This window comes from Psittacula echo (assembly GCF_963264785.1).
Source record: "Psittacula echo genome assembly, chromosome: 1".
Taxonomy (NCBI): Eukaryota; Metazoa; Chordata; class Aves; order Psittaciformes; family Psittacidae; genus Psittacula; species Psittacula echo.
The window spans coordinates 41,781,518-41,798,445 of NC_137735.1; the positions used below are offsets into that span (position 1 = coordinate 41,781,518).

At 36.3% G+C, this 16,928-nt stretch overlaps 1 protein-coding gene across 12 annotated transcripts in view; it reads left to right on the forward strand.

Moving 5' to 3' along the window:
• Positions 1 to 16,701, forward strand: part of NEK1 (NIMA related kinase 1) — a 46,375-nt gene extending 29,674 nt beyond the window's left edge. For 11 of the 12 annotated variants that reach the window (XM_080638992.1, XM_080638989.1, XM_080638987.1 and 8 more), the window contains 15 exons: positions 631 to 708; positions 1,832 to 1,927; positions 2,803 to 2,976; positions 3,146 to 3,211; positions 3,301 to 3,535; positions 4,543 to 4,695; positions 5,366 to 5,551; positions 6,123 to 6,243; positions 6,451 to 6,533; positions 7,440 to 7,657; positions 9,422 to 9,576; positions 10,386 to 10,597; positions 12,722 to 12,855; positions 13,118 to 13,250; positions 15,326 to 16,701. In XM_080638992.1, coding sequence (XP_080495118.1) covers positions 631 to 708; positions 1,832 to 1,927; positions 2,803 to 2,976; positions 3,146 to 3,211; positions 3,301 to 3,535; positions 4,543 to 4,695; positions 5,366 to 5,551; positions 6,123 to 6,243; positions 6,451 to 6,533; positions 7,440 to 7,657; positions 9,422 to 9,576; positions 10,386 to 10,597; positions 12,722 to 12,855; positions 13,118 to 13,250; positions 15,326 to 15,339 — 2,058 coding nt within the window. In that variant the 3' untranslated portion in view covers positions 15,340 to 16,701. Of the gene's footprint in view, positions 1 to 630; positions 709 to 1,831; positions 1,928 to 2,802; positions 2,977 to 3,145; positions 3,212 to 3,300; positions 3,536 to 4,542; positions 4,696 to 5,365; positions 5,552 to 6,122; positions 6,244 to 6,450; positions 6,534 to 7,439; positions 7,658 to 9,421; positions 9,577 to 10,385; positions 10,598 to 12,721; positions 12,856 to 13,117; positions 13,251 to 15,325 lie in introns of those variants that run through there. The other variant, XR_013958875.1, reaches the window with a different exon arrangement.
• Positions 16,702 to 16,928: the final 227 nt, after the last annotated feature.

The window sequence follows — 16,928 nt, forward strand, 5'->3', positions numbered from 1 at the left end:
ACTAGTCCTACCACACAAGATCCTGAATTCCACCATCTCGTGGTCGCTGCAACCAAGGCAGCCCTCAACCTTTACTGCTTCGACCAGCCCCTCCTTGTTAGTGAGGATGAGATCCAGCAGCGCTCCTCTCCTGGTTGGCTCATCCACCATTTGCATGAGGAAGTTATCATCCATACACTGGAGGAACCTCCTGGACTGTGGCTGGGTTGCTGAGTAGTCCTTCCAGCAAACATCAGGGAAGTTAAAATCCCCAACGACGACCACGGCCTGTGACTGTGAGGCCGCTCTCAGCTGCCTGTATTTTTTGCCACCAGATCATAATCTCCTGACTTAACACAGGTCTCTAACTCCTCCTGCTTATTTCCCATGCTGCGCACATTGGTGTACAGGCATTTCAAGGAGGGAGCTGAGCTCACCGATTTCACCCTGGGATTATAGGAGGCCTCCCAGTCTTCATCAATTCTAGAGTGCTGCCCCACTGGGGCAAGCCCAGTTACAACCCCATCCCCCTTCGAATCTAGTTTAAAGCTCTCCAAATGAGCCCTGCTAATTAATTCAAGTAGATGCTTAATCACTCAGCTTTTAAACACTGGCATCGGTGATAATTCTCTGAGGACTCTTACTTTGTAGAATGAAGCTGCCAGTTCTGATGGACAAGAGTCAAGCGAGGAAGCAGAACTGAAACGCAAAAAGATAGAAGTTCAGAAGGTATTTGTGGGGCGGAAGGAGATGGAACTTGCTGTTTTCAAATGTGTTTCGTATCTCATGAATTCTTACATTTTATTTTGCTATGAGTAGTATTGTAGTTTGTTCATACATCTGCTACAAGAGGTTTTTATTTTAGCTGTATTGAGGTAACAACTCTGGTTTGATCTCAGTAATTTTAAAATATGTTGTGATATAGTATAGTGAGTTTATGGATTTTTTTCCTTAAGCTTAAGGAATAAATCTCTGCCTTTGAGATTTATCTCTAGGTTAGCTTCAGTCCTAAAGGCAATTTCGTATGGCTTTCATAGCATTTTGATACTGAAGGGCAAAGTAAAATGTACCTTAAGTAACAACTGTTTTTGATTTAAAAGAATAAAGGAAGGCAGAACTGCTAACGTGCTGGCATGGGCTACGTGTGGTTTGGAACGTGAGCTGTATACCCCTGTGGTGAAGTACATTTAAAGCAAAGATGTTTCACAGAAATTCTGTGTTTGATTGGAACTTTGTTTCCTGTGGTGTTCTTACATCAGTAACTATCTCTACCATACAATCTATAGCAAGTATTAATCTATTCAATGATTTTTTTTTACCACCCCATCATCTATAAAGTGCAATGTAAAAACCAGCTAACCTTATGCTTAACCTTATGCTTAACCTTATGCTTAACCTTATGCTTAACCTTATGCTTAACCTTAAAACTAGAGGTGAAACGGCAATTGAAGCTTTTTGTGTTTATATTGAGTAAGTTTGTGAAGTTTAAACTGAATATTTTTGTGATTAATGCGTTTGATTTCAAAACAAATTTTATGTAGAGATTCTAATTTTACATTACTCTTTTTAAGATTAGTATGTACACCAAAAGTATAACCATGCAAATCAGGAACTGTAAGTAAATTTTGAGGAGCTGCCATTATCTTCAACATAGAAGATCAGTTGTTACACTTGTGTGATGAGTTCAGTTGTCGGTGGAGTCCTCCCTTCACAATCTCTGCCATAATAAGTGAGAGAAAGTAAGATGAAATAATCCAAGAATGTGTCTTTTTTTTTTAATGTTCCATGGAATGGGGTACTAGTGCTTTTTATTCTTTCAAGTTGGTCATTTTTGCTTGTTTGTTTACTATAGGCCCAAGCAAAAGCTCGAGCTGCAGTTCTGAAAGAACAGTTAGAGCGGAAGAGAAAGGAAGCATATGAAAGAGAGAGAAGAGCCTGGGAAGAACATGTAAGAAAATAAATCTGTTATACACAGTCTAAGTATGTAGTGCTGTATCTTTGTATAACTAAAATCCTATGCTGTGGTTTTTTCAAGCTTACATAATTGTGTTTTTCTTCTGAAACTGAGGAGAGCATTTGTCAATCAGAATTCCCCCATTAGAAGCCTAGTCTTAAGTATACTTGAATGAAGAATCTGGTTCAAGAATTTAAGAACATCAAACCTAAGAATCATTAGGATCACCTTAAATATTTTATTAATGATCTGTAGCTTAGCAAAGTGTACTCCATCATATGATCATAGAATCAACCAGGTTGGAAAAGACCTTTTAGGATCATCAAGTCCAACTGTTACCCCAGGACTGCCAAGTCCACCATTAAACCATATCATTAAGGGCCTTATTTACACATTTTTTGAACACTTCCGGGGATGGTTGTCCCTGGGCAGCGTGTTCCAATACCTCATCACCCTTTCAGGGAAGAAGTTTTTCCTAACATCCAGTCTAAACCTACCCTGGTACAGCTTGAGGCTGTTACCGCTTGTCCTATCACAGTTTTACTTGGGAGAAAAAGATACCAGCCACCACCTCACTCCATTCTCCTTTTGGGTAGCTGTAGAGAGTGATAAGGTCCTCCCAATCTCTTTTTGTGTCTGTGTGCTATGGAGTGACAAGTCCAACTAGTTATATATCACTATAAAAAGCAGGAGGTAAAGCAGATAAAATTGAAAGAGTTCACGTGCAGTTAGCGGGTCTCTTTTGCATGAAAACATGGCATTATTGTCCTTTTCTAAAGTTTACATGAGTATATTTGATCACTCTGTGTTTAATGTGCAAATTTGTGAAGTTAAGTTGTAGATTTTAATTACTTTTTTAATCTATACAGCTTATAGCAAAAGGCGTAAAGAATCCTAATGTGCCTTTTCATGTGGGAGCTGCAGAACACAGTCCTGTGCATGGACTACAAGAGCCTGAACCAGCTGTTCCTAAACCACAGCTTCCAGCAAAGCCCAGTACACCATTCATCTCCATGACTTCTGCTTTGAAGGAAGTTGGTGTGGTAGGTACTTTTGCTAAGAGGGTAAAATTAATACAAAGGATTGATTTGAGAAAGAATGAAAAGGTTTTTTAGAGGTAATTTTTCATTATTTAAGTCTATTAATATTTTCAATATTATTTTTTTATGACATACTCTTTTAATTTTTTTTTCATGCTTCTTGAACTTAAAGGATGAAAATGCAACTGCTATCCAGGAAGTTGAGGAGGAAACAAAAAAGGCAGGTTTTGCAATGCAGGTATGTTGAATTGTATTCAGTTTCATTTATTTTTCTTTTCCTTTAAGAAAGGTACTATTTTAAGTGCTATATATTGGCCCTTATTTCAGAATAAACGAGAAATACTGAGAAGATTAAATCAAAATCTTAAAGCTCAAGAAGATGAGAAAGGTGAAAAGGAGTGTCAGAATATCTCTGAGTCATCTGGATCTGAAGATGGAAAGGAACAACTAGAAGGTGACCAGCCAATTCTAGGAGATCGCAAAAAATGGAAATCTGGAGGATCTGAATTGGTAGTTCCTCTAGCTCAGTTAACAATGGAAGATTCACTCTCTGGAACAGACCGTAAGTACTTTTGTTTGCCACCATGATATTAGTAAATCAGTTTACCATGTGTAGTGTCTGTTTATATAAAGCAAGTACTCTTATCGTGTTAGCAATCGTGTGTCATCTGCCTCTAAGAAATGAGTGGTTATGTATTCCCTTGGATATGGAGTAAGGGACAGGCTGAGAAATTGAATGGCTTGCAGGAGATTCAACAATAATTTCCTAATTTCAACAGTTATCTAATTAAATGCGTGTTTACTTTCTTTGAGCTTTCTGTAAGTGTCATTTAAATGGGCACTAATTTAACAGAAGCACTTCAGAGACATGAAAGTTTCTTACAATAAAAGCTGAGGGTTTCCTCAGTTTATATCTGTTATTTCTGTTGTGCCCTTAGCTTTTTTCTTCTTTTAAATCAAGCCTGTCTTTTCCAATTTTCTGCATTCTCTGGCCTTTTGGGTGGAAGACTTTTTTTCGTGGGTTTAGTGTGTCTTATTAAGGGTCTGTTTCACATTGTAGAAATAAAAATCATTAAGAATGTGACAGGCTTACTTCATAGCACAGTAGTTTTACACAGGATATTAAAAGATCAAGAAGCCTCTTTTGCTCTGTTCTTTGTTGCTTTATATACTCTGTTTTCCTTGGAGGGAGAAATAACAGAAACAAATGTCAAAAGGCTAGCAGGATGAAAAACTTTCTAGTTTCCCATTTCAGGTAAAGTTAAGACCACCTCATGCCAAATTTAAGCAGGTTGGGTTTTTTTTATTTGGTTTTCTTTTGGAGCACTTGAATTGCTTACAAGATCTGCTGCTATTAAGTTGCGGATGTTAATACTCCTACTATTTAATGGAATTGGCAGAAAAAAAATGTAGACTTATGAGAACAGTCTTTAGGCTGTCTCATATGGATTGAGGTGACATGAGTTCTGCCTTTGGAGTTTTTAGTTTTGTGGAGGTTGTTTTTTTATGATATAGAAAGTGAATAGAAGTTTCTCATTTCTAAATATTTCTGTATTTATGTCCCAACAGGTCAAACTCTGGGGGAAGTAATTAGGTTAGATATTGGTGAACCCCACAGAAAAGTGTGGGGCAAAAGCCCTACTGATTCAGTCCTGAAGATCCTGGGAGAAGCAGAATCACAGCTGCAAACTGACTTACTTGAGGAGCTAGATGTAATAAGTGGTAAGCACAGCTGGTAATTATCTGTGCTGCAAGTGTAGGGAGTGCCAGATTGCCAGTTAATCTACTGAGAAAATTTTGAAGTTATAAAAGCATATTCTGTCCTCTCTCTAGCTTTCCACTTCTGGGTGTTGCTTCAATTCTAAATGTCAGCACAAAGTGATACTGGAAGACACCAAAATATTTCAAACTCAGTGAAGTGTTAAGAAACTAAGAAGAATGTGCTTACAGGGAAGGATTTTCATTTTGTTGAAAAGTCCTGGAATTTGCTTATTGATATAAATAACTCTGCTTTTTAAAAGGATGTCATCAACTGAATATTGGATTAGATAGTTCCTATAACCTTCTTGTTAGCATGTGACTTACCATATAATAGGATTTTTTTTTTTTCTGGTCAATTCTTGCCTTTTTTTTTTTTTTTTTTGCCTTTCCAAGGGCAAAAGGGCTTAAGCTTATTCCAAGTATGAACTTGTACTAATGATAATGCAGCAAGTAAAAATCAAATTTTAATATTTCTAGCTTTTCATAATAGTTACAATAAAAGCATGCAGACTTTTCTATTCTGTTCTCCTTTAAAGCAACCAAAATTCTCAACTTCCCTTATAGCCACATTGTAGTTTATTATCAAACTGTGTCAAAGCACTGTTTAAATAATAGAATAATTTTGTGTTAGGTACTGCAGAACTTCTTGAAGGAGGTCATCAGTCGTCATCAGAGGAGAAGGAAGAGAAAGCTTTTCCTGCTGTTGGAGCTCAGTCTTCAGTACCAGTTGGTGTCACTGAATCTGACATGACTATGCCAGAAGAATCTCAGAATGCTGGAGCTACTCAGGTGCAGAGCAAACCTATTATGCTGGATGGTAAGTAATTTCATTAGTAATTCTAATTACAGATTGTTTTCTAGTTCAGTGGAGGAAGTAATGATCCTGTATGCTTTTATATCTTCCCATAAGTAGTGTGCAGGTCTTCATTAATGCCTTCTAGGTAGGACCAAGTGCTTTGTGTTGTAATTTGATTCACTAACATATTTTGTAAATTTCCGGAAACCTTTTTTGTGTGCTTATAGAAAACTCTAGAACACAAGTGGAGTTCTGAAGTGCTTCATATTTTTTGTTGGTGGGGAGGGGAGGATTTTGTTTGTTTCTCCCCATCAATTGTGCTGGAATCTTTTCCCCTATATGACATCCCGTGCTGACATCTAGGGGAATGTTACTGAAGTTTTTAGAAGACATAGTTTGTTGGAGCTTTAAGACACTCTTCTTATATAAGGAAAAATCTTTTATCTCCGGGGTTACAAAACTTCAGTTTTCTGCAAAATACAGAAAACTATTAAAGCTGAAGGCTTTAAATGTAATCTTAAGATGTATATTCTCTCCTGTCCTTTTGTTTGGTTGTGATTCATTTTTAATGAGGTATATGACTTAATTTTAGAGCCTGATGATTTGGAAGCAGAGATGTTGGAAGAAACAGAAGACAAAAAGCACCAGAGTAAGGAGAGCAAGAAGTTTCCCATCACTGTTAGTGAAGTGTGGATAAAAGAGAAAGAGGATAAGTAAGTACTCTCTTCTTCTGATCCCCCTCTCTCCAGTTCAAACAACTAGCTTTAACTAAGTAGGATTTACATACATCACTTAATGTTATGCTTAGTAAAGCTTCACTCTTGTCTGCCATGTTAGTTTTACTGCCCTTGGTGACTTTTTCAGTGGACTAATGACTATTTTTACATGGTGTTTCCCCTGGATGTGATATTTTATAATAGGGCAGCACATGACAGAAGAAGTGAGGCAGCTTCTGAGAAACTAGCGCTTGAAAAGGTGCAACCACCAAAGGAAGCTCCAAAAGGTCAGTTGAAGTCTCTTATTTATTATAGCTGGCAGCGTGGAGCACTTGAGCCATCCCTTCTAACTTCCTCACTCATCCCAAAAGAGCAGGTTTTCTGTTTTCATTTTTCTTTTTTAGCTCATATTTCTAAAAAGCAAATTTCTGATAGATTTGGAAGAAAAATGGTGGGTGTTATTTTTCTACTTTAGGAGGAAACATGTAGTAACAAAGCTACAGTGTGCATCGATGAACAGGACAGTGGCCTACACTGAGACTTAAAAGTGAATGTCAAGTTTCTGAATGTTACATCCTTTTAAAATGACTATTCAAAATGTTCTGAAATCTGATTATTTACTTAACACTGTTGCTTTGTTTATCAACATCACAAATTAATATTATGCTGCAGCTTGGATAAGAAAAGGTTTAAGCAGCTGGTAATGATAATCTCTTATCTTTGTTGCATAGAAGAATTGCTTGCTCTTGGAGGTCTTTAACTTCAGAAGGTCTGCATACAGAAAATGCATTGGCAATATTGTGAAGTATCAGTGATACTATTGCATCTATTTATGGGTGGCTTAAGCAAACTGGGGTGGTTTTTTCAGTGTTTGGGCAAATTATGTTGAGGTAGCTTTGAAGAAATCTAGTATAAGGCAAAAAGCGACATGAAAATGGATGGCACCATAACTTCAGGCATGGACTGGATAAGTGAGAAACTAGAGGGCTTGAGAAGACAACAGGCTATAGTTGAATGCTATATATTACCAAGAAATTAAAATGGGAGAAGGAGATTTTAATATTTTTACAGTGCTATCTATTTTCCCCTTTAATTATACAACAAAAGTTTATTCACTTTACTTACCTTTTAGTTAAAAGCTTGGGGGTTTTAATCTATTTAGATTTGTAATAGACTTCTTTTTACCACATCAGAAACTTGTTCCAGTGATTTTCTGCAACCAGAACCCTTATTCCAGAGGGTAATACAGCCCACAGCTGTACCAACAGACTCGCCAGTTCTGTCAGCTCAGTCTTCACAGGAAGAGCCTTTTGTACCTCGTTCACGTTCCATATCACCAGCAAAAAATAAAGGCAAAAGTTCATTGTTGATTGGACTTTCTACAGGGCTTTTTGATGCAAATGACCCAAAGGCAAGTTTAAAAAACTAAAAGTAAATACTTGTTTTTCTGTAGTAATATTATTCTAATTTATTTTATTGTGGCTGTATGGAATCAGAACAGATGGCATAACTGTTTCAGCAGGTGCTTGTGTTTGTCTACCTATGTCTGCCCTGCAGTAGGACTGCTGTGTTCCTTTTATCAGCAGGACTTGCACAGCAGTGAGAGACTCCAGTTTCACCATTTGGCATTCTGTGTCCAAGTGTTTGTGGAGGAATGCCTCCACGTCTCTGAGACATAACTGAGGGAGTTCATGAGGAAGTTCCTAACTTTCTGCTTTCTCCCTTTTGTGCAGTTTTTAAGACTTTAGCTGCCTTGTCATTGTAAACATCCACACTGAACAGATCAGCAGAGGTATCTTATAATTTCTTGCAACCAGGTGATTACATTTTTTCCTACAGGATTTAACCAACTAGCACAGGTTCTGGCTGTGAAGCAGGAAAACTGAAGAAGAGGGAATGGAACCAACTGCTTTCTTGAAGGTGTTTCCTGATCAGCTACATAGGGTTGAGTGGCAGCTCACAGTCTGTGAAATGAGCATAGGATGGTGGAATGTGGTTTTGATACAAGTTTAAAATGGTTGAAGGACAGTTATGGAAGTAGTAGATGAAGCAGACTTCTTAAGTTACGTGCAATACTTGCCTGGGTTCTAAAGCGGAAAGTGCATAAAAAAGAAGCTGCTTTTTGGAGAATCAGTGGTGGCAAGGACTGTCTGGAAAACTGCACACCTGTGTTGTGACCAGTGAATATGTAGTAAAGGATTTCCTGGATGGTGGAATGCCGGATAAGGAAGAATGTTTCTTCTTTTGACTCCTAGCTTTTTTGTAAGTGCATGAAAGAAGCTGCAGTATTGATGATTGAATATTGAATAGTACCTGTTGGTTGATGCATAGCTAGGAAGCATAGTATCAGGGATAGTGCTGTTTACATGTGTGGGAAAATAAGACTTATTGACAAGCTTGTATCTGTTCTCATAGATCCATATAGTCACCTAAATGGATTTTTTACTCTAATTTTGATTCCTCAAGAGTTAGTCTGTCATTAATTTCCCTAGTTCATGAAGCTGTTTATCTGGCAATTGGACAATGATTACAGAAAAGCTAACTTGTGAGCAGCGGGAAGATGACCATTCTTTGTACCCTTACAGATTTAGAAAGTAATGGATATGCTTTATAATGAAGTTCTTAAGTGTTGCAGTACGAACTGCTTCAGTATAAATCATAGAATCGGACAATGAATCGTACAGTAGTTAGGTTTGGAAAGGACCTTAAGATCATCTAGTTCCAATCCCCCTAGAGAAATACTAAAATGTAATTAAAAAAAGTTCCTTTGTCAGCTACTTAAAATGGTCATAAGGTGTAAGTGATTGGCACATATACATTGTAAACAATTTCATATATAGATACATTATTTAGCTAATGCAATGTTCTTTTTCTTTTGATAGCCGTCAAGGTAATGAATAAATCTGCACAAACCCAGGATCTGTATGTCAGTTCTGATGTCCTTGAAGCTTTTCAATCACTGTAACCTGTAGAGGCAGAAGGAATACTTTTCTTCTAGCTGAGAGGCAAAATGCAAGATGTCAGATTTTCAACAGCTAGAGTATCTGTGCTGGACCCATTGTTAGTTTGAAATTGATCTACAAATGAAAAAGGACAAAGTCTCATGTGCAAGTATTTTGTAACCTCAGGCTGTCTTTAGTATTGTTACCAAGGAGGCTCTCTGTTGCCTTTGCAGCTGTTGAGAACATGTTCGCTCCCAGATCTTTACAAGCTGTACAGAACCTTAGTCGATGTTCCCAGTGTAGCAGATGTGCAGCATCAACATAATCTTGAAATAGATGATACAGAAGATGAGCAAGCCAAAGAAGGACCCTCTGATTCTGAGGATATGTGAGTGCATCAAGTTTAGCAAGTATTTCTACAGGCATCTTAGATCAAGAAAATTTTTAGACACTAACAATTACACACAGTATACCAGCATGGGGTTTTTACCTGAAATTTTTAAATCCTGTATTTAGTCACCATTTACTTTGAGTCCTGTTCTAGAGAACTGAGAAGCTAACGGGATGTACTGCTTCCAATAGCTGTCTGGATTATGCTCCAGGTTCAGTCCACGGTGCTGTTCCATCTGGCTTCTGCACCTTGTGTTCTACTGAAGCAGATCAAAGTTTATGGCTACCACTCTTCTAGAAATAAAATTTTACTTTCTTGAATATTTCCTTTATTTATATGTTCTGGGAAACTCACTCACCTACCTTCTCTACTCTTTGAAGCTCTACAGGGGCTTCAAAGTCTGACCCTGGCTTTTGCCTGTACCCTGCAGCTTGGGATCTTGTGTGCCTATTCTGATGAGATCTAGATCTCTTTTTGTTCCAGACACATTTTTATGTGGATTAGCAATGTTATACTTGCTAGATTCTATAATAGTGTACAATACAAAGATTTTGAAGTTATCTTACTAATATGTTACAGCGCATCTTTTTACAATTTGGTATCTCTTTATCTAATCTCTATTCCCTTGCATGATACAGTGGTATCAGTGCTGTAATCATGCTGGACTGAGGACACCCATATTTGCATGCTTTCCCTCAGCTACAATGGCTTTCCAGCTTGTTGGCTTAACAAAAGAAATGAGCTTTTCCTACAGGGCTGGTCTTGTAAAGTATGAACTATGTAAATTTTATATCACTTTCCTTTAGTATGTTTGAGGAGGCAGATCCCGATTTGCAGGAACTCCGGGCCTCAATGGAACAATTGCTTAGGGAGCAGCCTAGCGAGGAATTCAGTGAAGAGGAGGAGTCCACTTTGAAGGCTAATGTCATCGAATGCGTAACAAATGGTACAGAGCTGGATGAAGGAGATGAAAATAACCCCAGCAGTGAAAGTGCACTTAATGAAGAATGGCAATCTGGTATAATTTCTTTACACCTATTTATTGCTGTTTTTCAAACATGGAAGAATGTTTTTGCATTGTATACTTATAATGAAATAAAGCTGTAGTTAATAGGTTTGATACAGAAGTCTAAATCCAGTAATATTTAGATTTGCTCAATGTTAAGGTCAACATCTAAGCAACATTCAGTGTTGCAAACTAAATTGTCTATTTGTTAGGCAGTGATTAGAAGTCACTTTTTCTCTAGTTATCTAAAACTTAAAGGAAGATCAAAGACTGTTCAAATCATATGCTTTGAATAATTCAGGGCTGCAATGTAAGAGTGCAAAAGAAATGGCAGTTGACATGACTGGAGTATCTGGGATCCAGCTCACATTACAATTAAGTAATTTAACAGGCAGTCAAAAGGAACATGAAGTTATTAATCTTGTTGTTAGCCCAAATGTTATTAATTATTAATTATTAATTTCTAGACTGCTATTAATGCAGTCAAAAAAAAAAAAGAGAGAGACAGAAAAATGTATTAGTGCTTTTAGCATTTTGCATTAGCTGTACACAATGGTGCCCTGAAATCTCAGTTCTGTTTTTTAAATTCTGGTCGAAATAGAAGTGTTTTCTACTGGTGTAAAATAAAGTGTATTTAGAAATGTAGGTATAAAAAGATGTAGAAAATCAACAACTAATCTAAAACACATCTTTTGTGTAATTTTGGTTTGTTGATGACAACTTTAAAGAAAATGAAAATCTGTTACTCTATCTGCAAGATATTACCTGTATAATACATTCCAGTAGTATTTTAAGATAAAATAAATAGCATTTTTCATTTTTCGACAGTGCTACTGTTACACTTTGGTAACATACAATACCATCTGTTTCTGTGATCCTGCTGTTGTTGCAAGCATTATGGTTATGTTACTTGGTATCAGTGTCCCACTTTCTACTTTCACAGCATTTCATAAGAATTGCAGGTTTTGTTTAGTTGGGGGCAGGAGGAAGGTCTTCAGACCTCGGTGGAATGAACAGCACTGGAAACCAAAGTTAAATACAGGATTAGAAGTCATCTAATGAGTTTTTAATCCATATACAGTTTTTCATTCTTTTTATTTCAATTATAGTTTCTTATGGATGTATTTGTTGATATTTTGAATCGGGAATACAATTTGGTCAGGATTATACCTTACACGAGTCACATAGGAATTGAAAGTAGCACAAGTTCTTAATACTAACTCACAAAGTCTGTGACCTACCAGGCCATGTATTTTTTTTAAAGATTTGATAATATCAGCTCTGAAATCTTAAAAGCTGTATATTTTTTCCCTGGGTAGGTAAGTCCTTTCATAATTCAAATATTTATTTAAGGGAGTATTTTTCTTGGGTGAAAACAGTTTGCATTTTATTAGGATTTTACATAGGGATTCTATGGGATTCTATTACATAGGGATTTTACACAGGGATTTTTAAATAGGTCCTTTTTTTGTTAAAATTAATATTTGACTTACAAATAGGTTTGTAAGATTTCTGTAGCCTATAAGCAAAATCATGTTGATTTCCCTCACATACTGGCATACTGAATTTGCTATGCAAAGAAGATGCACCCAGAAAAGAATGAGGGACTTCGTAGCTAAATTAGTACTGATTTTTTAGACTTGCTTCGAAGAACAAGATGCATCTCAGTGCAGAAATGAAATAACTGATTCTTAACACGTGTTAAGACAGCTGCTTCACAAAGGAGCTCTTCTCCCTAGCATGGGACAGCCACCAAATCCTGCCTCAGTTCCACCTCAGAAATAATGTGGAATGTCTATATGGAACTTGACCTAACAACATCGCTTTGCTAAATAGAAGTCTGCTTTAAGACCATACCTTGTTTTCCTTCAGTACAAATACCCTTGTGAGTTTTCAGAGGAGATAGCTAGATGCTTCCTGTTTGGGATTCAGAATTTCTTAGCTGTCAGGAAAAGGACTGTTCCTACTTCCTTGCAGTTGTCCAGAGCATCTGCCAACATTTTCTAGTGCTCCTGAGCTTACCTGATTGCATTACATTTAGAGGTCTATGTGGATAATTGTGTTTAGGGACACAGAAACAGCATTAAGAATGCAGAAAAACAGAGCAGTTGTCACTGTTGTTTTCTTTCTTCATAGATAATAGTGATGGAGAGATTGCCAGTGAATGTGAAGAATGTGATAGCATCTTCAGCCATTTGGAAGAGCTGAGATATAACCTGGAGTGTGAAATAGGCTTCGATAAGTTCATTGAAGTTTATGAGAAAATCAAGGTTTGTGGAAAATATGTTAAGAAACAAGTACCTAGGTCTGTTTACTGTGCCAGTGACTAACTGCATTGTGTGACTAAAATTGATACTTATGTCTTTAGTCTTTTATTCTGTTTCAACACACTAAAATATTAACAAAGAAAATGCCATGCTATTGAATTAAAGAGAAACTTAGGGTTTAACCATGAATTGCATTTAGTAAATCTGAACTGCTTAATTCTATACCCATTTTCATTTTGGCAATGTGGATTGTCCTTTCTCCCAGGCTATACATGAAGATGAAGACGAAAATATTGATATTTGTTCATCCATAGTTCAAAGTATTCTTGGAAATGAACACAAGCATCTGTATGCCAAAATACTTCACCTAGTAATGGCAGATGGAGCCTACCAAGAAGGTAATCTCACTGTATCCTGGCAATTACAGCTCGTCTTGTGCTGTTTCTTGGTCATACACCATAGGTTCTGACATACTTTTAAAAACATACCTGTGCTTTGTTATAGTGATTGGCTAAATTGGTGAAAATACTATTTTTCACAAAAGGTATTCTTATTCCTGCTATAAAACATGGCAAACTTTGACAAAGCGTGCTACCCACTCTGATTTAACATCACATACGCATGCAGTCAACTCTAACAACAGGCGTCTTAGGGAAGGTGCAGTATAATTTTTTAATATCTGTAAAATAGTTATGCAAACTGGGAAGATGGAAGTCTAGAATAAAACTTTCAGAATTAAAAATAATTTATCTTAATTAATTAATTTTTATTATTATAAAATAAATTAAATTATAAATTTAAATTATTATTAATTATTTATTTGGTACTTCTCCAAAACTCTGTTTTTAATGGCTTGCAATGTTTCTGAAAAGAAAATTTCATGTTGCTTCTTATCCTATAACTGTCATTTTCAGAAAAACCTGATGTGGAGGTACCATCCATCTTTTATTTTCAACTGGCTCAGTGATACATTAATTTATCTTGCAAGCCCTGCCTAGCTTAGCACAGGTTACTAGGCACACGGGTAGTTCCTAGATCTTTCAGGGTCACTCTGTGAAATACCACACATGGTATTCAATGAGAAATGGTTTTGGCATGGTTCTTTTCCTCTTATGTCAAACGTTTAACTGCAGTTAAGTAATTTAGGTTTCTAATGATGAAAATCTTCACTGGAGAGGTTAAAACCAAGAAATCTAAAATCTCAGTTATTTTTCTAGAAATCAGAATCATTATGTATTGGTTTTAGAAATGTGTCCAATGATGACTATTTAATGTGTTTCAATTTTGAGAAAACATTCTAATACATGTTAACCAACATTTCTGCATCTTTTAAGATCTTTTGCAAAAGTGTTGCAGTAGCAGTGAATAAAGGGTCAAATAAGATGACAGCTTTCTATGAGTTTTATATATTAATGTTTTTGGGGGAAAAGGTCTTAAAAACTAGTTTTATAAAGATAGTTAAAAAATTGCTAATACAAATTGCATTTTCCCAATTTTACTTGGCAACTAATATAGAACCAATCAGTAAGAATAAGCAATGCCATGTTGTTTTTATGCTGTGTTATAGAAGTATGACACAAAAGTGTCTCAAAAAAACATTTTTTCAGCAACAGTTTATTGGTTTAATGACAGACTTGGAACAATACATTATAGTAGTTAATTTTTCAAGCGTCCAAAGGACTGGCAATATAGAACAAGAAGAAAATGGTAACTCTAGTGTTACCAGTCTCTTTTTTGCCACTTCGCCTTAAGGATATTTTAAAACTAGTACTAAAATGCTTAAATACTAACTTGCTGAAATGCTGGCATACCAATTGTAAGCTGTCTGAGTGAACCCTATTAAAATGAGCTGACTTTCATCTTGCAAAATGCAGATTAATAGGTGGCTATTTTTAATAGCTTCAGTTCCAGCTCTGTATTTCACAAATTGGTGGTAGCATACAAAAATATATGTGAAAGTAGTTCTTTACATTTCAGACATTTAAAGTACAAGTCGTACTTTAGTACTGAAGTACATAAAGAACAACATTTAAAGTAGTTCTTTAAATTTCAGACATTTAAAGAAAACATGTTATACTAATAAAGGTGAATAGAGGACAAGTGAGTCAGAAGCATGTTCGTGAGCTTCTGTCTCAAAAGTTTTATACTCTTCAAATAAGAAAAGCTAGGGGGAAAAATCTGTGCTGCTTTTTACTAAGAGGATTGTTCTTACTGAGGCAGGCTGCTTGAGGGGAAACTACCTTAAATTCACTAAGATGACATACTGTTCAATGTTTGTACACGGAGTGCTTTCAAGGCAGTTTGGGTTAACAGTCACCTCCTTGGTGACTGAGTTGGTGAAATCTGGTATTATTGCTTACTAAATTGTGGTTTCTAATTTGTTTTGTAACCCCAGCTTGATCTGCTCTGTGTGTGTGTGTGTGTGTTTGCTGTTCCTTTTCACCCTGTCTCTCCCCCGCTCCTGTTTTTACAGATAATGATGAATAAACCTGACTCAGGAAATCCCTTAATGCTGTACTACATAGATCGGTGTTTGGAACCTGCACATCTGAAAAACAAATTGTAATGGAGAATGTAACATAGGACAGGAGAAGCAAGACTTCAAAAAACCAATGTCAATTGTATGAAAAAGAGGTAAAACATGCCTTTTAAAACTGAGATACCTATACACCTGTGTACTTGCATATGTAGTCATTAAATACTATAGATGCCCAAAATTGAAGCAAAAATAAAATTAAAAAAACCCTACTCAACAAAACCAAAAAGCCCCAAACCTCAATCTCTCAAATTCCGAAAGAAATATAGAAAGGAATATCTATAGATATTCTGATATGAAACTGAGACCTATAATGTAAAACAGCTTCTGCCATATCAACAGTTGGCTGGTACAGTTAAGCAATTGGAAGCATTGCTGTGCTGTGGAAGTACCCACATCTAGCTGTTCAGTTACATATTTACAATAGCCTTTCTTTATACCTACATAAAGAAATTACTCCATTTTTATTGACCCTCGGGGTTGTGGTTTAGTAGCTTCTTGATCTAGTGGCCCAGTTTTGAGTATTTCACCTTTTTTCCTAATAAAAAAATTAGTGTATTTTGAGGCTGAAATCTGCCGTCACATCTGGAATATCTTAATGGTGTGGCTAAATCAAGGCAAACTGGTACTTCAGTCATTTAAATGTCTGGGGAATTTTTTGAGATTATAAAATTCATTTAGAACTAGAATACTTTTTTCCAATATTTTTCTCTTCCCCTTCCCCAACCCCTTCCCACATTCCCAAGTATTTAGCTCTTTTGACTTTTGTAATCAATGATAACATATTCTGCTGTTGAAAGGACTAGTTTATTTTCCAGTTTGTTTTTAAATTCTTCCTGTTACACTCCTGGCTCCAGCAACCATGGAGGAAATGAAGTACTGCAGCACAAGTGCTAGGTAATAGTTCTTACCTTTGGGCTCATGTATCACAGCTTGCTTTCCACCACCCTGAAAGAAAAAACAGGTTTCTTCTGACCTGCATTTCCTTGTTCCTCCTGTCAAAACAGTACTGTATGGGGCAGACATTAGCTATGCTGAAGTTTTGCAGTCATCTCCAGAACAGCTTTATTGGCTTACCCACACAATAAGTCTCTTGTTACAAATCTGATGAACTGTCAAACTTCCAACTGCTCTATTGGAGAAAAATAAAGGTATTTTTAATTTTTTTCAGCTACAGCCAGTCACAATCTAAAACTGCAAAAGTTCCTTTTCCACCAAGTAAGAACAAGCATATATATATATATTATTTTGAACTGTCTAAATACGTACATGATTTTTGTATAATTGTTTTATGGTGTTGGTATTAAAGTTTTGCCCACTTTAAAGTGGTTTGTTTGGTTGGGTTTTTTTAAACACATTGAACTCTTAAAGTTTGGTCTACCTCTGCTTCAACTGTATACTGGGAAGCTGCAATGAGAATAAAATCAATAATCATAAATGCCTTTATTAGATTAAATTTTTATATATATCCTCCTTTACTTGCTAAACACCTCTTGCTTCATCTGATGAGAAACTGTGGTCATTGTTGGAAACAAAGCTG